The sequence below is a fragment of the Trichomycterus rosablanca genome, chromosome 7, assembly GCF_030014385.1.
Source record: "Trichomycterus rosablanca isolate fTriRos1 chromosome 7, fTriRos1.hap1, whole genome shotgun sequence".
NCBI classification, from domain to species: Eukaryota; Metazoa; Chordata; class Actinopteri; order Siluriformes; family Trichomycteridae; genus Trichomycterus; species Trichomycterus rosablanca.
This window is the reverse complement of record NC_085994.1, coordinates 11,030,609-11,054,372: the sequence shown is the minus strand read 5'-3', so window position 1 is coordinate 11,054,372 and position 23,764 is coordinate 11,030,609. Positions and strand designations below refer to the sequence as shown.

At 39.5% G+C, this 23,764-nt stretch overlaps 1 protein-coding gene across 2 annotated transcripts; it reads left to right on the top strand.

Moving 5' to 3' along the window:
- The first annotated feature begins 335 nt into the window (after nt 1–335).
- Nucleotides 336–23,373, top strand: nfyal (nuclear transcription factor Y, alpha, like). 2 transcript variants are annotated; one of them, XM_062998371.1, is made up of 9 exons: nt 336–404; nt 5,962–6,059; nt 7,426–7,572; nt 8,566–8,697; nt 9,801–9,903; nt 12,176–12,330; nt 14,675–14,848; nt 16,349–16,456; nt 22,804–23,373. In XM_062998371.1, exons 2-9 carry the CDS (start codon nt 5,985–5,987, stop codon nt 22,864–22,866), a joined length of 957 nt encoding a protein of 318 aa, XP_062854441.1. In that variant the 5' UTR covers nt 336–404; nt 5,962–5,984; the 3' UTR covers nt 22,867–23,373. The 2 variants fall into 2 exon arrangements, with proteins under 2 accessions (XP_062854441.1, XP_062854440.1); XM_062998370.1 differs by lacking the exon at nt 22,804–23,373 and having other exon boundaries at nt 16,349–17,245.
- The last annotated feature ends 391 nt before the right edge of the window (nt 23,374–23,764 follow it).

The window sequence follows — 23,764 nt, the reverse complement described above, 5'->3', positions numbered from 1 at the left end:
AATAAAAGAATAAATAACGCCAATACTTCATCCATCCAAAATTGTATTGTTCATCCTTCTGTTAACTTTCTAAAGTGGTATAAGACGCGCATGCGCTGTTTTACTGCTCAAACGTTTTGCCTTTTTACTTTTTCTCCCACCCGTATTCTGACAAATCTTACATTGTGGGCTGTGATTGGCTAAACGGTTTAAATCTTCTGTTAAGCGATTGGTGGATGGCGCGAGAAAACAAACCCTTAGCCAATGTTAGCACAGAAGGTGGGGTTTTCCTGAATACGCGTGTGAAAGAGCGGGGCTTCTTCTCGGCGTTGTTGATTTGCGCCATTTTGTGTGCAGGCAGTGGTGATTGGGTTTCTGCGCCCTGTACTGGAGCCAATCAGAGGAGTACCGGACACTGAGACACGGTAAAAAGAGCTCTGCTGCAGGGCAATGCTGCCTCACTACACTCATTGGTTTCTCATTGACCAACCAAACGACTAATTCTGCTTAATACAAAAATCAAAACGTTAGGGTGAGATGAAGAAGCGAGGCGTGCTAGAGATGTACTATTCACTGTAAATGTAAGATGGAGGATCTAATGGTTGACCTAGCTCTGTACAGAGATCCTAACCAACAACAAAGGAATCTACTAGCTGGCTAGCATGTTCTTAACACTATAGTTTCGTGTGTTTACATCCCAATAACCTAAAAACCTCAGTAATCATACTGCGTGCATATCAGGGATCTGATAATAGAATATATAAGTATGAATAAAATATTTAAAGCTTCGGGTGAATAATCGCGTATTTTATTCAGTAGCTACAAAGCACAGTGGTCACAGTGTTCCGTACAGCTAAATATTGTCATCAATGTTTTATTTGTTAGGGCTAAATTCTTTACAAAAATACAGAGAAGACTCAGTTTATAATGTCAACGTTATAATATAATTACACTATCACAGAAATGTATTTTATTACTTTCTTTACATAGTTTGTGCTCTACACAGTTGGACTCAGTTATCGGTTTACTGTGGTCGTCAGAAACTGGCGCATTTAGAGCTAAACAAGTTTGGTAAAAATAATATTGCGATATTTTGTAAAACAAAAAGATGTCTGTTAAGTTATCGTTATAGTGTAATAATGAAAGGACACATTGAAATACATTTGAATTCATTTCAGTTTTCCACACAGTTTCAGTGGTTCTAAAATCCGCCTCTGAGCTACAGTTGAGTTTCCTCACACTTGTGGACAATTTAGATGCTCTTTACAACTGCTCTTTTTGTGACTGAATGATTAAACACTTTTTGCCAACAGTGTACATTCTTTAAATGGATTTTCTGTAAAAAATAAAAAATAAAGCATTTATCTAAGTAATATTAAAAAGCACATGACAAAGAAAAACTTGCAGAGCTTTCAAACTTCTGTTCTAGTAGCTTGTTAATTTATAAAAGCCTTTTAAATGTGCTTTTTTATTAAACATATATTGCTAGTATATATATATATATATATATATATATATATATATATATACAGTGTATCACAAAAGTGAGTACACCCCTCACATTTCTGCAAATATTTCATTATATCTTTTCATGGGACAACACTATAGACATGAAACTTGGATATAATTTAGAGTAGTCAGTGTACAGCTTGTATAGCAGTGTAGATTTACTGTCTTCTGAAAATAACTCAACACACAGCCATTAATGTCTAAATAGCTGGCAACATAAGTGAGTACACCCCACAGTGAACATGTCCAAATTGTGCCCAAATGTGTCGTTGTCCCTCCCTGGTGTCATGTGTCAAGGTCCCAGGTGTAAATGGGGAGCAGGGCTGTTAAATTTGGTGTTTTGGGTACAATTCTCTCATACTGGCCACTGGATATTCAACATGGCACCTCATGGCAAAGAACTCTCTGAGGATGTGAGAAATAGAATTGTTGCTCTCCACAAAGATGGCCTGGGCTATAAGAAGATTGCTAACACCCTGAAACTGAGCTACAGCATGGTGGCCAAGGTCATACAGCGGTTTTCCAGGACAGGTTCCACTCGGAACAGGCTTCGCCAGGGTCGACCAAAGAAGTTGAGTCCACGTGTTCGGCGTCATATCCAGAGGTTGGCTTTAAAAAATAGACACATGAGTGCTGCCAGCATTGCTGCAGAGGTTGAAGACGTGGGAGGTCAGCCTGTCAGTGCTCAGACCATACGCCGCACACTGCATCAACTCGGTCTGCATGGTTGTCATCCCAGAAGGAAGCTGACGCACAAGAAAGCCAGCAAACAGTTTGCTGAAGACAAGCAGTCCAAGAACATGGATTACTGGAATGCCCTGTGGTCTGACGAGACCAAGATAAACTTGTTTGGCTCAGATGGTGTCCAGCATGTGTGGCGGCGCCCTGGTGAGAAGTACCAAGACAACTGTATCTTGCCTACAGTCAAGCATGTTGGTGGTAGCATCATGGTCTTGGGCTGCATGAGTGTTGCTGGCACTGGGGAGCTGCAGTTCATTGAGAGAAACATGAATTCCAACATGTACTGTGACATTCTGAAACAGAGCATGATTCCCTCCCTTCGAAAACTGGGCCTCATGGCAGTTTTCCAACAGGATAACGACCCCAAACACAACCTCCAAGATGACAACTGCCTTGCTGAGGAAGCTGAAGGTAAAGGTGATGGACTAAACCCAATTGAGCACCTGTGGCGCATCCTCAAGTGGAAGGTGGAGGAGTTCAAGGTGTCTAACATCCACCAGCTCCGTGATGTCATCATGGAGGAGTGGAAGAGGATTCCAGTAGCAACCTGTGCAGCTCTGGTGAATTCCATGCCCAGGAGGGTTAAGGCAGTGCTGGATAATAATGGTGGTCACACAAAATATTGACACTTTGGGCACAATTTGGACATGTTCACTGTGGGGTGTACTCACTTATGTTGCCAGCCATTTAGACATTAATGGCTGTGTGTTGAGTTATTTTCAGAAGACAGTAAATCTACACTGCTATACAAGCTGTACACTGACTACTCTAAGTTATATCCAAGTTTTATTTCTATAGTGTTGTCCCTTGAAAAGATATAATAAAATATTTGCAGAAATGTGAGGGGTGTACTCACTTTTGTGATACACTGTATATACTGTATATACACACACACACAGTTGGACTCAGTTATCGGTTTAATGTGGTACAGAAACTGGCGCTTTTAGAGCTAAAAAAGTTTGGTAAAAATAATATTGGGATATTGTAAAACAAAGAGAATATGTCTGTTAAGTTATCATTGTAGTATAATAATGAAAGGACACATTTAAATACATTTGAATTCATTTCAGTTTTTCACACAGTTTCAGTGGTCCTAAAATCCACCTCTGAGCTACAGTTGAGTTTCCTCACACTTGTGTAGAACATTAATGTGATTTCTTGACAAACTGGATGCTCTTTGTAAATGCTCTTTTTGTGACAAAATGATTGAAAACACTTCTTTGCCAACAAAGTACATTCTTTATATAGGTTTTCTTAAAAAAAAAAAAAAATCTCTAGGTCATTCATCTATACAAGCATTTGTCTAATTCATCACAGCCTTTTTAATGTGTTTTAACTTTTTTCTTATTTCATCAAACATATTCTGTCAGTGTATATATACTGTATATATATATATTTATATATATTTATATATATATATACTGACAGAATATGTTTGATGAAACATAAGCTCCACTTACCATATAGAAGCACATTGAAGTTCTACAATTACTGATTGTAGTCCATCTGTTTCTCTGCATGCTTTGTTAGCCCCCTTTCATGCTGTTCTTCAATGGTCAGGACCCCCACAGGACCACTACAGAGCAGGTATTATTTAGCTGGTGGCTCATTCTCAGCACTGTAGAGTTTTGCTCAGCACTGCTGATAGAGTTTTTAAACACCTCACTGTCACTGCTGGACTGAGAATAGTCCACCAACCAAAAATATCCAGCCAACAGCGCCCAGTGGGCAGTGTCCTGAGACCACTGATGAAGGTCTAGAAGATGACCAACTCAAACAGCAGCAATAGATGAGCGATCATCTCTGACTTTACATCTACAAGGTGGACCAACTAGGTAGGAGTGTCTAATAGAGTTGACAGTGAGTGGACACAGTATTTAAAAAAAATCCAGCAGCGCTGCTGTGTCCTATCCACTTATACCAGCACAACACACCACCACCATGTCAGTGTCACTGCAGTGCTGAGAATCATCCACCACCTAAATAATACCTGGGTGAAAGCAGGCTAAAAATGTATGTAGAGAAACAGATGGACTACAGTCAGTAATTGTAGAACTACAAAGTGCTTCTATATGGTAAGTGGAGCTGATAAAATGGACAGTGAGTGTAGAAACAAGGAGGTGGTTTTAATGTTATTGCTGATCAGTGTATATACATATATGATTGCAATCAGAAATAATCAACCCACTCACCCTAAACAGACAGGGGTGGCTCAGTTTGTTGCTCAATGTGAATGTCTACTATTGTTCAACTCTCAGCCTCAGTACTTGTTGGGACATTTTTTGCCTTGATAAAAAATCTAATAAGCAGTTCAAGTTTAGTTCAAGCTTTTTTCTGGCTATCTTGCTGCAACTGCTTTCATTAAAACTCACTAAAGCTCTGTTGGGATGTTCATGTTTTCATTACTCTTCTTTGTTCATTGTATATCACTCAACTGATAAACACTTAATTTAAAGCAAATTCTAGTTTACATTTACATTTTCAGCATTTAGGAGACGCCTTTATCCAAAGCGACTTACACTACAGTTACAGTATACAATCTGAGCAAATGAGGGTTAAGGGCCTTGCTCAAGGGCCTAACAGCAGCAACCTGGCAGTGGTGAGGCTTGAACCAGCAACCTTTTAATTACTAGTCAAGTACCCTAACCACTAGGCTATGGCTTGCCCTAGTTATTGTCTTTCCATGTGAGGTTAAATATTTAGGGTTTCTATATACATGGCTTCATATTCAAAGTCAAAACGTTTGTATGTTTGTTTGTTTGGATTTTACATCATGTTTTACACTTTGGTTACATTCATGACAGGACAGGTAGTTACTCATTACGCAAGGTTCATCAGTTCACAAGGTTATATTGAACACAGTCTCGGTCAATTTAGCATCTTCAATTCACCTCACTTGCATGTCTTTGGACTGTGGGAGGAAACCGGAGCACCCGGAGGAAACTCACACAGACATGGGGAGAACATGCAAACTCCATACAGAAAGGACCTGGACCGCCCCACCTGGGGTTTGAACCCAGGACCTTCTTGCTGTGAGGTGACAGTGCTACCCACTTAGCCACCGTGCCGCCTATCTGTATGTAACACTTGTGGTAACAGTAGTAATTCATAAAGAGTATATAACACAATACAATACAAAGGTTTGGAACCTGTTGTACATATCACAGTTTTTTTTCTTTATAGTGAAATGTAACAAACTTAAATATAAAAGGTTTCGGTAAACTTTAAAAAGTTATATTTATTTGCCAAATAAAACATGTTGGGGGTGGAACGAGAACTAATATTTAATGTGTAGTTTTTGTACATCACGATTTATGTTGTTTTTTATTTAGCCACAGAAATGTAGCATTATCGTCCTAATGTTTGCTCTGTGTAGAGGATAAGTTGGCTTATTTTTTGTTAATGTTTGCTCTGTTTAGAGGATACCTTAGCTTATTTTTAACTTTAAACATATATTGTCATAGACATATCTGAGAAAACTACAGGTAGCTTTTTTACGAGACTTAAGGCTTTTAATTAAGCTCTAGAATCTCTGGTAAAAAAAACTATAACTCTTTTTGACCTCTTGTGGGCGCTGTGGACCATTATAGTAAACACTAGGTCCCAGTAAACTGTATTCAGTTGATGTCACTACAGTGAGATCTTTATACGTTCTGACATCAGTTTTATCTGTGTTTTGTGTTAAATAACTGCACTGCTGTCAAAACTAATCTGCTTGTTGTTTTTCTCCAGCCTGGTGACATTTTAGGAGGAAAATGGAGCAGTTTACCTCCACAACAGGTGGGGAGCAGATAGTTGTTCAGGCAGCAAATGGACAGATCCAGCAGCAGGTAAGATATTTAAGTTGGGTAATTTACTCGGTTGTATTATGGACATGTGCTATCTTTTCTTTTCTTTTATTTTCTTCAACCACTTTATCCTGGTCAGGGTTGCTGTGGTTCTGGTTCCACTAGCAAACACTGGGCACAAGGCAGGGACACAAAGTGACAATTCATTGCAAGGCTTCAGCCACCCCCAAGACATATCCAATCACACCCAGTCTGCAGTTAGCACAATGGTTGGTTAGTGGATTACCCATGCTTGTAGTAAATGAATGATTCCAGGGTGGCTCTTGGGTTGCCACAGCAGTTTATCTGATTTGGCACAGTTTGTACACTGGATGTTCTTCCTGACACAACTTACCTATTTACCTGGGCTTGGGATCGGCACTAAGTGTTCACTGATAGGTCACCTTCTTCTGACCTTAAAATCCTTAAAAAAATATTTTACTGCTTAATGCTTTGATGCGGATTTTTAAGATCCCGGGATGTAAAAGATAACTGTAACGTCATCAAACTGAATTGTTTTTTATGTTTTCATTTATGATAGTTTAGTAGCATACCTTCACCAGGTTCTGAAGGGATGTATTACCACACACCACCTTTCAGACTTTGTAAATATAAAAAAAACAAAATTGATCCAGTTGTATGGACTCATTCGCAGGGCATTGTCACAGCTGTACAGCTGCAAACCGAAGCGGCTGTTGCTACAGCAGCTGGTCAGCAAGTGCAGACTCTCCAGGTAGTTGTGAGAACTCCAAGCTCAGAGTTTTAACCATCGCATGCAGCTTGTGTTCATGACATCGTGAGCTGACCGTTTGACTTGGCTGATTACACAGACAAGGTGGAGTTTCCAAAAGCTTATACTTGTTGGGTTGGTCTACAAAATATAAATGCTTGATATTGTTTTGTTAGGGAAAAACATTTTTTGGAAGCTCAGCCTTGATCTGTTTTTTTATTTTTTATTTTTTTTTATTATATTTTATTTTTAAACATTTATTTTTAACATCACATTGTGTTAAGGGCTTATGCATGCTATCTAATATCCTGTAAAGGCTCAGGTGGTTTCTGAAAATTTGTACTTGTCATTGTAGAACAGTTTCATGCTTTCAGTACATAGCATGCTACATCGAGCTACACTGTAACCGAACAGCTCAGTCAATGTTCTGTAAAATGTTGTTGTTTTTTTTATAATAATAACCATGTTTGTTTCAAACATGTGAATTGTGTATCTGTGCATTGTGTTGACAAGCCATCATCAGGAAAAATGCATGTCTTTGTCTGGCCGAAGCTTATAGCTGCATGCGAGGTCTCTCCTCACGACCGATAATGTGTCAGTGCAGATCAAAACTAACTGTCCGTGTTTGTGTGTATCCAGGTACAAGGCCAACCCCTGATGGTTCAGGTGAGCGGAGGGCAGCTAATTACTTCTTCTGGGCAGCCCATCATGGTACAGGCCATGTCTGGAGGTCAGGGCCAGACCATCATGCAGGTTCCTGTGACTGGAGCTCAGGGTTTGCAGCAGGTAAGAAAACGCACAGGGTCATATGTGTTTTATAAGGAATTTTGGAAGAAGTAATTGCAGGGTAGATATTATTGATATATGAGCTAGAATGCATCTAATTTTAGTGAATGTTCTGAATGATCTGATAACTGCAAGAAATTTTGCACACTAATTTCATATCCAGGTTCTATAATTGGGAGGAATTCCAGGTCCAACATTTCAACTACACTCTAAGGCTATGATTTTGATTAGTAATGAGAGAGCATTAAGGCTGTCCATATAGCATTATATATTATATGGGGTGGCATGGCAGGTTGCACTGTCACCTGACAGCAATATTCCCAGGGTTGGATTCCCTCATGAAGTGGTCTTGAGTCCTTTTTTGTGTGGAGTTTGCATGTTCTCCCATGACACAAATGTAAACAAAATAGTCTATTTACATACAACCATGAGAAAGTAGTGGATCTTAAGGAGTAAACAAAACAGTTTTTGTTGAGTAGAGTTCATTTGATGTTTTGTTGTGTTTAATATTGATACTGATGGACTTTAAAGTCACGTACACACAACATTCAGGAAATTAAACAGCATTATGGCTCTCTGTAAGACTGGCTGTGTGCCACCTGAGCGCTCCAATAAAGTACTTTTTAATATTGGTAGACTGGTTTTACAACATTAAACAGTTTGGACCCAGCTAAAAACCGGTAAATTATTTTATCCTGATTAAACATGACTACATAAACTATTAAATCTGTAATTCATAAATAGCCACATTTACTTTTTTTTAATTAATTTGTGGATCATTTGTGGATTCTGTTTTTTGGAATTAATATAATGCCGGTACGCTCAGGATAACCAGTTGAGTTAGTTGCCCTGAGTCACACACAACGATGACTTTCTAACTTTGATTTGTAGCAAGACTCCTTATGGAAAAAACACACGTTTTAACGCTGGTAGTGTTACACTCCTAATACAATTGTTATTCATTTTAATGTCCTTATTATTGTTCCTAACTAGATCCAGCTGTTGCAGCCGGGACAGATCCAGCTGCAGGGAGGACAGACACTGCAGCTGCAGGGGCAACAGGGTCAGCCTCAACAGATCATCATTCAGCAGCCCCAGACTGCCATTACTGCAGGACAGAACCAGGTCACTCACACTTTCTTCTCTTTATACTTATGTGGATACATTTGTTGCTCTAAAAAAAACAACACAAAAAACTTTTTAGGGTACAGCTCACTAGTTGTGATGTTAATGATTAATCAAGAATGACAGAGAAATCTGTGTTTGCAATAAAATAATTAATGGAAGCTGTTTTGCGTCAGTATGGAGTCAGACTACATGTCTACATGTAAATTTTTTTTTATTTTTTTTTTTTATATAATTTGGATATTTTGCATCACTCTCCAGTATAAACGTAGAGCTCTGCTTATCATCAGATGATCACTAGTTTAGTTAGTTTTGAATAGACTGTTGGTGCCTTTAAATCTCAAAAATCAAAATAGACATTATTGTTACAACTAGTTTTGCTTTCGGCAGTAATTTCATTCTCATGTTTTACCTTGGCTTTATCCTGGTCAGCGTTGCAGGGGGACTGGCTTTCATGGAATCTTTGTGTGCAATGCAGTAACTTACCCCATACAGGATACCAGAGCCCCCCACTTCCCAGTACATATCCAATCATGTCTGTATGTAGACCTGCTGATAGCACAGCTGGGGATTCCATTTCTGGATCCTAGCGATGGTGGGCTAGCTTAGTTTACCGCTGCACCACTTGATCACTCTTTGGCCTTTATGTTCATCCTAGTGTTCTATAAATAAAGACATGTTCATATAAAACCGATAAAGCGTTAACTGTTGACTTATGACTGCTGTTTATTAGCAAGAGTAACAGATGGGCTACAGTTAATAATTGTATTCCCATGTTTATCCATATGGTAGGTGTAGCTTAGAAAATTATGACTAAAAGAACATAGTAAATTGGTGTTCCAAATAATTTGCTTTGTGAGTGATTAAAATATAAGACATGGATTCTCTCCCTCTGTATTTTGCATCAGTCTGTTTGTCTGTAGGCATTTAGGTTTGCATTAGTAATAAGCTACTACACCAGGCAGCAGGGTGTTTCTATTCTATTAATTGCAATGAAGTTATTTTTGCATATTGAGCATATTGTAATTTTATGAAATTAAGTTATTTAAGTTTTATATTTATTTTCGATTGTTTGATTTTTAAATTTTTTTTGTGTGTGATAGGGCCAGCAGATTACTGTCCATGGCCAGCAGGTTGCCCAGACTGCTGAAGGACAGACCATTGTGTACCAGCCTGTAAATGCAGACGGCACTGTACTTCAGCAGGGTATGTAATTAATCACACTATATCTTCACTTCCTCTATGTTCTACTCATTGGAGCTACATGTATGGTTTCACATTTCATAAACTAATTTTAAAGTCATTTTTAATTGAGTGCAAACCCCATTTCCAGACAATTTGGGACATCTTGTAAAATGCATTTAATACAGGAATCTGTGATTTCTTTATTATTTCTAACTTTTAGATCTGGAAGTAGTCTGCTTTTATTTGCTTATTTTTTAAGTAATGTGCTGTGACATCCCTAGAAATTATGGTAAAGGTAAAAAGGCTGCATTCCAAACTCAAATGAGGCACATTTATACAAATTAAAAGTCAATGACAATTGAGGCCCCTCCTTTTTATTCAGTCAGTTTATAGCTTCGAAATAAGGCACCTCAGTAGGCAGCATTTTAAGGCATCTAAGAATTTGGACAGCCTTCTCCCCGGGTGCATGTAGGATGACGTAAAATGCGTCTACGTAGAGAGCTCACTAGATTTTTGGACAGACCCTATATGACCAAAAGTATGTGAACACCTCTCTAAGTATTGGGTTTTGGTGATAAAGTAACATTAAATTGCTAACAGCTTTATAAAATTACCTGTATAAAATGAATCATATACTTAGTGGTAACAGTTTAGGAAAGGCCATGATCTGGTTTAGCATAACTATGCAGTGCACAAAGTGCTAGACATGATTCAACAAGTATGGTGTGAAAACTTCAGTGACCTCCTCAAAGCCCTGGCCTCAATCTAACCGGATAGCTTTGGAATAAATTGTACACAAATTACCATAGACACCCTCCTGGCAAACAAACCACACTCCACAACTACACTCCACAATCTTGTAAAAAGCCTTCCCAGAATAGTAGAGGCTGTTATAGCTGCAGGCTCATAGAGTCAATTCCTATGGTTTTAAAATGAGACTAGCAATACTAGCATTTGCTCAGAGGTCCAAGTTTTGTGCATTACTTTCTGATCCAAAGTTCAAAGGAAATGCAGTCTTATAATGAATTCAGGCTTTGTGAAGCTTACAAAGTGCTGTTTTTGTTGAAATTGGGTAGCTATGAAATAATGAAATCAAATGTAATAATGTACCAGTTACGTAAAGTATGGGATTAAATGCTGTCTGGATATTTTGATGCTGGCTGCTTTGGACTGTGTGGTAAAATGCTAAGGATCATGTACGACACTAATGAATTTCTGTCCTGATAATTGTTTTTACTCATTTAAATAAATCATATTTCTTCTGCCTAATGTGCAATATTGCTTTGAATGCACTAAAATATTCAATGTCGCTGCATTTATTCCTGCTTGTCTTCAAGTTTTTGTACTCGGGTTTACAGTTCTCGCTGCTGTAATCATGGAGCAGTTTAGAAAGATAATGATTTCTTCCCTGTGCTACTGTGTGTGTTGTGTGCAACTCGGCTGTGTACGTCACGCATGACTTAAATCCACTATGCCGGATTTAGCTCTTGCATAATGTTACAGAACGTTTGTAGGTAACTGATATGAACTGATATGATCGCTATGATGCAGTCATGAAATATGCATTAAAAGCACTTTGAATCATTTACCTTTTTCGACAACTTAATCTTTTTAACGTAAATTGTTGGCCCTAAGGACCCAATAAGTATCTAATCTAAAAGTATGTAGACACAACAACCAGGAGCTTGTTGGACATCACACTCCAAAACGATAGGCATTAATAATGAATGAACCTCCTTGTGTCAACAACATTATCAACTTTTCTGGAAATGCTTGGAGCAAGCTTTTGGAGTGTGTCTGTGTGAATATGTGCTCATGCAGTCAAAGTACATGTAAAGTCAGGCACTGATGTTTGTGTGAGCAGACCTGGCTCTTGCTCGACATTCCAGGTTATCCCACAGTTGTTTATTGTGGTTGAGGTCATGGCTCTGTGCAGGCCACTGATGTTCCTTTACACCCGCTATCATTCATGTTGCTATGGGCCTCGTTTTGGTCACAGGGGTTCTGCTTTAAGTGTTCTAACTGGCCTGAAAAATCGATTCTCACAGCAGGTTAAGTTTAAACACTGATGTATTAGTTTGGCATTTTATATTGACGATATTAAAAAAACCTGCACTGCTTGTTACATAAAAAAAAAAAATATCGATCTGTTTAGTCTTGATTGATGTAGTCAAAGTGCAACAACATTGTGCCAGCATGTCTGCCAAGGGAACTATAATGTTTAATTCAGTATTGTTTTATTATATTTATTTTTTCAGTCTTTTGACTCGGCTGCTTTTCTGTACCTTCCCAGGCATGATCACCATCCCAGCAGGCTCTTTGGCTGGCACCCAGATCGTTCAGGCAGCAGCGGGAGCAAACACCTCGACCACCAACAGTGGGCAAGGCACAGTTACAGTCACATTGCCTGTGTCTGGCAGTGTAGTCAACACTGGAGGCATGGTCATGGTAAGGAGTCCAAGGAGTCCACATTGGTCAAAACTGTTTTTTAATAGCGTCCCATCAAAATATTAGAACAACAGAGTTTCATATCAACAAGTCTGTATACTTTAGGCAGTGAGTTTGGCAGTTATGTAAAACAGTGACATGAACATAAACGCCATAAACTAGTTCAACCAGTAGCGAACAGTTCAGTTCAAGCACTGACTAAACAACTACTACTACTACTAATCAAATAACAGAGATACAGTCGCAATATTAACCCTTTTTCTGCCATTAGTGTAGTTATTATAAGATGGCACACAGAGTTTCACCTTTACCTTGTGACATGATGCAAAATATCCATATTATATAAATTAATCCTAATAATAATCCCTTTGTAAGCACACCACAGAATTGGTTGGGAGTTTTCCAAACTCAGTTACCTGAGTCGTGTTTTTAGCTGCCTTAGACTTGGACATCTTGGACATTTTGACTAACCAATTGCTAACTGAATTGCCACAGGTTTGTTAGGACCGCCTCATAGTGCAGATTATCAGTAAACCTAAGGCACTTAAATGCTACGTGACTGAAAAACGTTAAATCGCTAAACACAAACCTGTTTTAATTTTTTCAGCAAATTGCATATTACACAAGAAATGGCTCATTTCACAGTCCATGACGCGATTTTTACAGCCGTGAATTTTGTATGACCTTATTTATGTGTAATAGTTTAATTGTTTATGATTACAATTATATGAAAGCATTTAAAAAAGATTTCTGTTTGGTGTAGAACTGTATTGCTCTTTTGTACCCAGAAATAGCACGTGTACAGTGAGGGTCCTAACATGGTAAAAAAAAAAGAAAAACCGAGCAAGCTCTCTAACTAGAATTTGTTAATAGTTACAATCCAATTTCCAATTATGGTGGAACCATAATTCTCTGTCCATCTCTTCCTCCTTCACTGGGTCTGGCATCATGTGGGAGAAAATCAAAGTGAGAATATCAGAGAATATCCATTCCAGCATTGTAGGCCTGATACAGATTTTTAGGGGACAGCCAAAGTAGTGGGATAACAGTGACTAAATTCATTAGATATATCTAACCACAAATGGAGCACAAAAAAGCCTCCTTAACAGACCCTGCCGGAAATCATCATAAATTTTATTAGTTCTTTTTTAATTGCATTATATTAATATTAGGGATGTCCCGATCCGATCTCAAAGATCATTTTTTAACTGATCGGTATCGGCTTTACTAATGCCGATCGTAATCCTGATCCTTTGTTTTACAACAGCATGTCCGCTGTGTGGAAATACTTTAAATTGGAAAGTGAAACAAGTCCAACAGTGAAGTGTAATGTCTGCAATGTGAGCGTTTCACGAGGCGGTAGGAGCAGAGCTGCGTTCATTACTGTAGAATTTTACTATTTATATGGTGTGTGAGTCGAGGATCACTCCGGTTTACAAAACAATAACTTTTAATCAGAGTATGAAAACTTCAGGATCATAACATACAGCTTTTACGAGTTTACGTGTTACAAGACTGAACGACATCTCAGTATCAAGCGCTCTGATTGGCTTAGTTATGTAACCGAGCGTCGTAGTGATGCACTCGCTTAATAAAGAAATAAAATACACGGTATATTCACAAATTGTCGGGAGCAAAACACTTTATTAACTTCTTCTGTTACGGTACCGAATAGCGGACAGCTAGAGCCAAGCACGCTATTCCACGCACTATGGAAGCCCCAAAGGGTCAAAACACACTCACTTCGCGTAGAAACGTCCATTAAACCATTGTCACAATACAAGCACTTTAAGAACTGACTTTCCTTCATAACAAAAGAGTGACTTTCCATTTTATTTTGGTATTCAGGTTTTACTGTAATGCTGTTAAGTAACTTATTTGTTTTTTTTATATTTAAGTTAAGCTGCTACACCACTTGTGAGTGGAGATTTCTGTTCATTTTTAGTGTATCACTGCATTAAACAGAATTATCTCACTTCATTTTGAGTGTTCGAGTTTTACTACTACAATGCTGCACTAAGTTTGTTTACTTTTATTTTGTAAAAATAAAAGAACATTAAGCAATAGCTTGGATGCAGGCAATTTTTTTCCTACAACACTGCAGAGCTATTCAGTTGTTGAACATATACATTGGATTAATTTGAATAACTGTAATGTACTTGAAGTGTGCACTGTGTGAACAGTGTTATCTAGTTCTCATCTAGACAATATCTAGAAAATACAAGTATCGGTTTGAGACTCGGTATCGGATCAAGATCAAAATTAATGATCGGGATCGGGAACAAAAAAAAGTGATCGGGACATCCCTAATTAATATGATTTTTTTGTTGGGATTGTGTGTCAGATGGTGCCAGGAGGAAGCACGGTACCCACCATCCAACGTATTCCTCTGCCCGGTGCTGAGATGCTGGAGGAGGAGCCACTTTATGTCAACGCCAAACAGTACCACCGCATCCTAAAAAGAAGACAAGCACGTGCCAAACTGGAGGCTGAGGGCAAGATTCCCAAAGAGAGAAGGGTAAGTTTTCACCTCACTTCAAATATGATAAAGTGGTTTGTGACAAGCCGCTCAGGTGGCGCAGCGGTAAAGTATGCCACCAGAGTTGGGTTTCTAGATGCATCATATCGAAACTCAGCTCTACCTTTCTGACTGGGTTGGGCGGCAGTATGAACAACGTTTGGCTGTTGTTCAGGGGCTTAGGGGTAGAGTCGGAGCATAGGTCCTCATAACTGGTACAACTGCGGCCCCTGCTGGTTGACTGATGGCGCCTGCACAGGGCTGAGGAATAACATTGAGGGGGGTGTGACCCTCCGTGCGCAGTGTCTCTCGGTGTATGAACTCGGCTCGTGCAGGTGAAAAATGCAGGCTGTACTGATTGTGTGCCGGAGGGGGCGCAAGTCAGTTGAGTGGCGTCCTCAGTTAGCGGCAAACGGTCGAATCAGTATAGAGGACACAATCAGGGTAATTGGACACAATTAGAATGGGGATAAAAGTTGGGGGAAAAAAGTGGGAAAAAATAGATAATAAAAAAAAAAAAAAAAAAAAAAAAAAAAAAAAGTGGTTTGTGACAGTAAATGAAATGAGTTAATCATTCAATAGATTAGGAGAAAAACATCTTTCAGTTTCAGCCTGACCATACCCAAAATAACACAAACAGCCAGTGCTTAGGTATGACAAGGAAAAGTAGGCAGCTTATCTTGGCTTTAAAGAGGAAGAATATATGGATAGAGGAAGAGTATGGATACATAGCTGCATCCTGATTGGTCAGGTGATTAAAATGTGATTAATGTCAGTCTGTCATTTTGTGACTGAGCTTCATACAAAAAAACAAATTTTGACTGCTGTGCAGCTGCTTTTTAATACGATTGGATTCAAATTATGCGCTGACATTTGAGTGAAAAAGGCTCCTTGGTTCAACACATTCTTGCATGACGATGCGTGAAGTGTGGAGGTCAAAACTACAAACGTCCTGTAACGTCCTGCGTTATTAACCTTTTAATGATCTTCATGGTTGTGGCAGAATCATGCTGTGATGAGACTTGTAAGAAATGAGAGAAGGATAAATAAAGCTAAATACGGAAACATCCTTGAAAAAAAACCTCCTTCAGAGTACACAAAAACTTAGACTAGTGCCAGAGTTTCTCCAAGGCCAAGTCTCTGAATGTCCTTAAACGTACCAGTTGTAATGGCTGCCGAAGTAGGCTTTAATAAAGTATTGAATAAAGGGTCTGAATAACTACCAGTTACATCCATTCAAAATTAAATCTACCTCCTAATAAAGTGTGCTAGAAAGTCAAGGCACCTGAATACTTACTGATTTCACTGTAGGTGTGTTAGAGCTGGTCATCATTTGTCAGTAATAAAATTAAGGTAACAGCACTGTGCTGACTGCTCTTAAGGTGGAACTTAATGCTAGTAGTGTAACATTAATAATGTGTCCAGTACCACTTTAAATGACAGATTGCATGTAAATTAGCCTTTTCACTTTCCTAATTGTGCTTTTCTTTTCTGCTCCAGAAATACCTGCATGAGTCTCGGCACAGACATGCCATGCAGAGGAAGAGGGGAGACGGAGGTCGTTTCTTTTCTCCGAAAGAAAAAGAGGAGATGGCTTTGCTAGCGCAGGTGAGGCTGCAGGAACAGAGAGTCAAACAGGAGGACTTCCACTCAGCCACCGAAATCACAGGCTCTCACTGGCTCCCTGAACAAAGCATGCCTCTTGCTTAGCTCCTGTCCTTTGCTTATGCACTCACTGCCAGCGCATTATCCAACCCCCTCCAGCCTTCTTGCTTAGCTGTGCTTTTCTAAGCCCTTTCACGGGTCAGTTATAGTGTCGTTTTTCTGAAATACTGAAGACTGCTTGGTCAGCATTTTAATGCTGGACAGTTTGACCGAAAGCTGAAGTTCCTGAGCTAAAGGCCTCAGAGCTTTTCTTTAAAACTCACTCTGAAACAGGACTCCAGTGAGGGCTGGAGAAGCCAAGATTATGTGGTTCACTTAATTAGCATACATCCTGCTTTGTAACTGTGCTTAGATAACGTGTACACTACAGCTAGGAACAGTTAGGGGTAAAAGGCGAAAATGAAATACTGAGTGTAAAACAAATGTAAGTTTACCATGCATTATTTTTTACAACTTATTGCTTTAAACTAGTGGTCACATTTTTTAAAGACAGCATAAAGTGGATATGGCAACACAAAAGTACTGCTCAGTGCTAAGTTATTTTTTCCTTGTCTGTTCAGTTGATTTGTCCCATTCATGATGCATTATTTTGTGTTGCACTGTTGTGTTCATTTTCTCCATATTTTTGGTTGGTTTTGTAATATTTACTTTGATCCATGCCTGTCATATGTTGGTTTTATCATTTATGAATAAACAATTCCCAACAGTAAATGTTTAACAGCCCCAAAATGTTTTGGCAGAAGTTATAAATAAACTTTATATATCCATTTTATATTGAGAGTTCTTGTATACTGACTTAGCAATACAAAAACACACTTAAACGTTAAAAAAACGTTAAACACTTAAATCAGCAATCAGGAGACTACGCTATATGGCCAGGGTGGCTAAGTGGGTAGCACTGTCGCATAACAGTGATTCCCAGGTGGGGCGGTCCAGGTCCTTTCTGTGTGGAGTTTGCATGTTCTCCCCATGTCTGCATGGGTTTCCTCCGGGTGCTCTGGTTTATTCTGAATTAGAGACACTAAATTGTCCTTGACTGTGTTTGATATGACCTTGAGGAGTGATGAGTCTTGTGTAATGAGTAACTACCGTTCCTGTCATGAATGTAACCAAAAGTGTAAAACATGACGTTAAAATCCTAATGAACAAACAAACACTATATGGCTAAAAGTATGCAGGCACCACTTTTATTGACTTTGTTCTGATCTTTCAGCCACACCCATTGCTAAGAGGTGCATAAAATTAATCATATAAATTATTTGCATTCAGTGCTTGGGTAGTGTAGCGGTCGAACATGCTAGCATGCTACTGCAGAGCCACCAACCTGGCCGGGCGTCCACACAAACACAATTGGCGCCTGTGCAAGCACATGGAGCTTAGTGTGGCTGTCTGTACACAATAAAGCTCTTGGGAACACAACACTGGCTGGTGATGAGAAGTGGTCGCAGATTGGACTCATGGCATAGGGGGCATGTGACGGTCCGGCTCTCCTCTGTTACATCAGGGATTGTGCAAGCTGTAGCAGATTCAATCTGGAACTGAAATTGACTAGATTGGGAGATAAAGGGGGGAAATCTATTAAAAAATGATTTGCATTTAGCTTTGTGGCAGCAGTTTTCTGTTTTAGCATTACTGCACAAAGCGAGTTTCATAAAAAAACATGCATTAACCTGTCTGATGTGGAAAAAACAGAGCCCTGACCTCAACCCCAGTAAACACATTTGGGATAATTTGGAATGCTGAATGTGAGCATTATCCAACAGCAGTGGGTTTTTTGGGGGGGGGTTTTTTTTTTTGGGAAAGGGGTACAAATTACCACAGTTAAATCCTAAAATGCCTATGGGGGGTGGCACGGTGGCCTCATAGCAAGAAGGTCCTGGGTTCGATCCCCAGGTGGGGCGATCCGGGTCCTTTCTGTGTGGAGTTTGCATGTTCTCCCCATGTCTGTGTGGGTATCCTCCGGGTGCTCCAGTTTCCTCCCACAGTCCAAAGACATGCAAGTGAGGTGAATTGGAGATACTAAATTGTCCGTGACTGTGTTTGATATAACTTTGAGAAGTGATGAATCTTGTGTAATAAGTAACTATCGTTCCTGTCATGAATGTAACCAAAGTGTAAAACATGACGTATACACTATAGGTGAATGGGTGTCTACACTGCGATGGACTGGCGCCCCGTCCAGGGTGTTACTGTGTGCTTTGTGCCCATTGAAAAACTTGGAATAGGCTACGACCCTAATTGGATAAGCGGTTCACAACGTTAGACTGAGTGGCCAAATGATTGAACCTCATGTACATTTGTCTGTCTCCAAGCACATTTCAGTAAAAACCTTGTGACCACAGTCACCCAGGTTCCAGCAGCTTCTAATCTAGAGCAGTTTATTTTTGCATTGAACAATCCTGTCAAATTTACATTTACATTTTCTTAAAGTTGACGTTTGGTTTGATACCACATTTTATATTGGGTGCAGTCAATCTGGCCCTATGTATTTGGACATAGAGAAGTACCAGCTGTAATCTATAATCAGCTATAAATATAAAACAAAATTATATTTATTGTATGCACAAATGCAGCCATAAAGATTCAGAGCAGAGTAAATACACATTTGCCTTTGGCCTCAGTTGGCTTTTCTGTGGTTTAACAACTCTATAAATAACTGGCCAACGTTAACTGTATCAGTAAAAGTCTAAAGAGAGTTTCCTTAGCTTTTTGTAAGTGTGACAACCATGTTGATGTGAGCAATAAAGTTTTTATCCTTATAGTACTGAAAATACTGTAATACCAAAAAGGCAACGAATGCGTAAAATACTTTATTCTTTTTTAATTACTACTTTGTGTTGGACGTGAATTGTAACAAAACCTTTTTCCTAGCCATCAGATTAACATTTCTGAATGTTTGACACTCTGCTTTTCGCGTTTGTGTGAATTAATCTGCTAGTCGCTTACATTAACACCTTTTTTATTACTATGGATGTCTATATACGTATATATATATATATATATATATATATATATACGTATATACAGGGGTTGGACAAAATAACTGAAACACCTGTCATTTTAGTGTGGGAGGTTTCATGGCTAAATTGGACCAGTCTGGTGGCCAATCTTCATTAATTGCACATTGCACCAGTAAGAGCAGAGTGTGAAGGTTCAATTAGCAGGGTAAGAGCACAGTTTTGCTCAAAATATTGCAATGCACACAACATTATGGGTGACATACCAGAGTTCAAAAGAGGACAAATTGTTGGTGCACGTCTTGCTGGCGCATCTGTGACCAAGACAGCAAGTCTTTGTGATGTATCAAGAGCCACGGTATCCAGGGTAATGTCAGCATACCACCAAGAAGGACAAACCACATCCAACAGGATTAACTGTGGACGCAAGAGGAAGCTGTCTGAAAGGGATGTTCGGGTGCTAACCCGGATTGTATCCAAAAAACATAAAACCACGGCTGCCCAAATCACGGCAGAATTAAATGTGCACCTCAACTCTCCTGTTTCCACCAGAACTGTCCGTCGGGAGCTCCACAGGGTCAATATACACGGCCGGGCTGCTATAGCCAAACCTTTGGTCACTCGTGCCAATGCCAAACGTCGGTTTCAATGGTGCAAGGAGCGCAAATCTTGGGCTGTGGACAATGTGAAACATGTATTGTTCTCTGATGAGTCCACCTTTACTGTTTTCCCCACATCCGGGAGAGTTACGGTGTGGAGAAGCCCCAAAGAAGCGTACCACCCAGACTGTTGCATGCCCAGAGTGAAGCATGGGGGTGGATCAGTGATGGTTTGGGCTGCCATATCATGGCATTCCCTTGGCCCAATACTTGTGCTAGATGGGCGCGTCACTGCCAAGGACTACCGAACCATTCTGGAGGACCATGTGCATCCAATGGCGGTGCCGTGTATCAGGATGACAATGGACCAATACACACAGCAAGACTGGTGAAAGATTGGTTTGATGAACATGAAAGTGAAGTTGAACATCTCCCATGGCCTGCACAGTCACCAGATCTAAATATTATTGAGCCACTTTGGGGTGTTTTGGAGAAGCGAGTCAGGAAACGTTTTCCTCCACCAGCATCACGTAGTGACCTGGCCACTATCCTGCAAGAAGAATGGCTTAAAATCCCTCTGACCACTGTGCAGGACTTGTATATGTCATTTCCAAGACGAATTGACGCTGTATTGGCCGCAAAAGGAGGCCCTACACCATACTAATAAATTATTGTGGTCTAAAACCAGGTGTTTCAGTTATTTTGTCCAACCCCTGTATATATATATACTGGTGCTAGTCATAAAATTAGAATATCATGAAAAAGTTGATTTATTTCAGTAATTCCATTCAGAAAGTGAAACTTGTATATTATATTCATTCATTACACACAGACTTATATATTTCAAATGTTTATTTATTTTAATGTTGATGATTGTAACTGACAACTAATGAAAACCCCAAATTCAGTATCTCAGAAAATTAGAATATTGTGACAAGGTACATTTTTGAAGACACCTGGTGCCACACGCTAATCAGCTAATTAACTCAAAACACCTGCAAAGGCCTTTAAATGGTCTCTCAGTCTAGTTCTGTAGGCTACACAATCATGGGGAAGACTGCTGACTTGACAGTTGTCCAAAAGACGACCATTGACCCCTTGCACAAGGAGGGCAAGACACTAAAGGTCATTGCTAAAGAGGCTGGCTGTTCACAGAGCTCTGTGTCCAAGCACATTAATAGAGAGGCGAAGGGAAGGAAAAGATGTGGTAGAAAAAAGTGTACAAGCAATAGGGATAACGCACCCTGGAGAGGATTGTGAAACAAAACCCATTCAAAAATGTGGGGGAGATTCACAAAGAGTGGACTGTAGCTGGAGTCAGTGCTTCAAGAACCACCACGCACAGACGTATGCAAGACATGGGTTTCAGCTGTCGCATTCCTTGTGTCAAGCCACTCTTGAACAAGAGACAGCGTCAGAAGCGTCTCGCCTGGGGTAAAGACAAAAAGGACTGGACTGCTGCTGAGTGGTCCAAAGTTATGTTCTCTGATGAATGTAAATTTTGCATTACCTTTGGAAATCAAGGTCCCAGAGTCTGGAGGAAGAGAGGAGAGGCACAGAATCCACGTTGCTTGAGGTCCAGTGTAAAGTTTCCACAGTCAGTGATGGTTTGGAGTGCCATGTCATCTGCTGGTGTTGGTCCACTGTGTTTTCTGAGGTCCAAGGTCAACGCAGCCGTCTACCAGGCAGATTTCATTTTCCAACAGGACTTGGCACCTGCACACAGTGCCAAAGCTACCAGTACCTGGTTTAAGGACCATGGTATCCCCGTTCTTAATTGGCCAGCAAACTCGCCTGACCTTAACCCCATAGAAAATCTATGGGGTATTGTGAAGAGGAAGATGCGATACGCCAGACCCAACAATTCAGAAGAGCTGAAGGCCACTATCAGAGCAACCTGGGCTCTCATAACACCTGAGCAGTGCCACAGACTGATGGACTCCATGCCATGCCGCATTGCTGCAGTAATCCAGGCAAAAGGAGCCCCAACTAAGTATTGAGTGCTGTACATGCTCATACTTTTCATGTTCATACTTTTCAGTTGGCCAACATTTCTAAAAATCTTTTTTTTGTATTGGTCTTAAGTAATATTCTAATTTTCTGAGATACTGAATTTGGGGTTTTCATTAGTTGTCAGTTATAATCATCAACATTAAAAGAAATAAACATTTGAAATATATCAGTCTGTGTGTAATGAATGAATATAATATACAAGTTTCACTTTTTGAATGGAATTACTGAAATAAATCAACTTGTTCATGATATTCTAATTTTATGACCAGCACCTGTATATATATTTATATATATATATATAGCGTGTGTTTTTACCGCTGCGCCACGTGAGCAGCCACCATAGAGATCTTTAACCTCAAAACTTGTCCAGCAGCTTAAAAATCAGATTATGGTTATTTATACACTGATGTGGAAGCATTTTAGAATAGAGATGGAGCCAAAACATTTTTTCTCAACCCTACAGTTTTGACATGATAAACAAAGGCATCAATCTTTTGTTTTCTAAAGCAGTTTTGTTTAATATTAAACCCTGTCATTATTTTCTCATCTCATTTACATCCACAAATCAGCCTCTTAACACATTTGGCACGTGTTAACTAGTAAAGGAAATACATTTATTACACATTAAGATGTTCAGTGGAGTATTTCTACACGGGTTACATATATGTGTGTAATAATTGACCCGACTGCCTACTGATCCCTCCTCCCTCCTTCTCTGTAGGAGCAGCATGAGCAGAATCAGGCAGGAGACGAGACAGTGGCCCAGATGATTCGGGTCTCATAGAACCTCCCTGTTCTTAACCAGCGTCTACATAACCAGCACCTAAAATTAAAACTGTGCATATTAGACACCCAGCCCTTAATGCAACTGTAGCTCAACTCTGTGTTATCCCAGTGTAAGTGAAAGCCTGACTTCAGTCACCAGAATATGACAGTACCAGCAATAACAGGCATAGAGGTTTGTAGTTGAGACTTAAGAATTGTGAGGATGAGTAATTGTTGCATAAATGTGATTTGATAATCATTACAATAGACTAAAAAATTCTGTCTATGAACTTTCCTGTCAATGGACTTGATGTATCATTCAGAATCTAGCCTGGAAAAGTATGTGAACCCTTGCATTTATTATTTTATTTTAACATCAGTAACCTTTTCTGTAGCTTATCATCCTGATAAGGTTTGGTCTGAATTGAGAGACATTATACTTATCTAAATTCTATTTTTTAGCTTAGGATGTTAGACAGCTACCCTGACATTCTTCTGCCAATTGATGATGCACCAAAGCAGCCCCAAACCATGATGCTTCCACCAACATGTTATAAAGTTTGGATGAGGATGCTTGTGTAAAGTGCATCTTTTTGCAAAAAAGTTATATATCTGTTGCACTTACTCTCTTTTTAGCCTCATTTAGCATTGTTCATTGTGCTTTGGGTGTTACCTTTGCAAAAAAGTCCACTCCCAGGGAGAGCAGCAACAGTACAGATTTTAAACAGCCAGATCTTAAGAAATGATTTAAAGTTTTTCCCCTTGAGACAGACACCTGACGCTAAATGGACAAAAGTATTTGGACAGCCCTATAGTTTTTGAATTCATGTGTTTCAGCCATAACAGTTGCTAACAGGTGTAATGAATCGGTTATATAAAGGAAATTATAAGTTATAAGTTTCCATCTTTGTAGGAAC

Excerpts from the sequence above, each read along its gene's own strand:
- nfyal (XM_062998370.1), top strand. The coding sequence starts at position 5,985 with ATGGAGCAGTTTACCTCCACAACAGGTGGGGAGCAGATAGTTGTTCAG. Across the intron at positions 6,060-7,425 it reads ATGGACAGATCCAGCAGCAG|GTACAAGGCCAACCCCTGAT; the intron begins GTAAGATATTTA and ends GTGTGTATCCAG. Across the intron at positions 8,698-9,800 it reads TTACTGCAGGACAGAACCAG|GGCCAGCAGATTACTGTCCA; the intron begins GTCACTCACACT and ends TGTGTGTGATAG.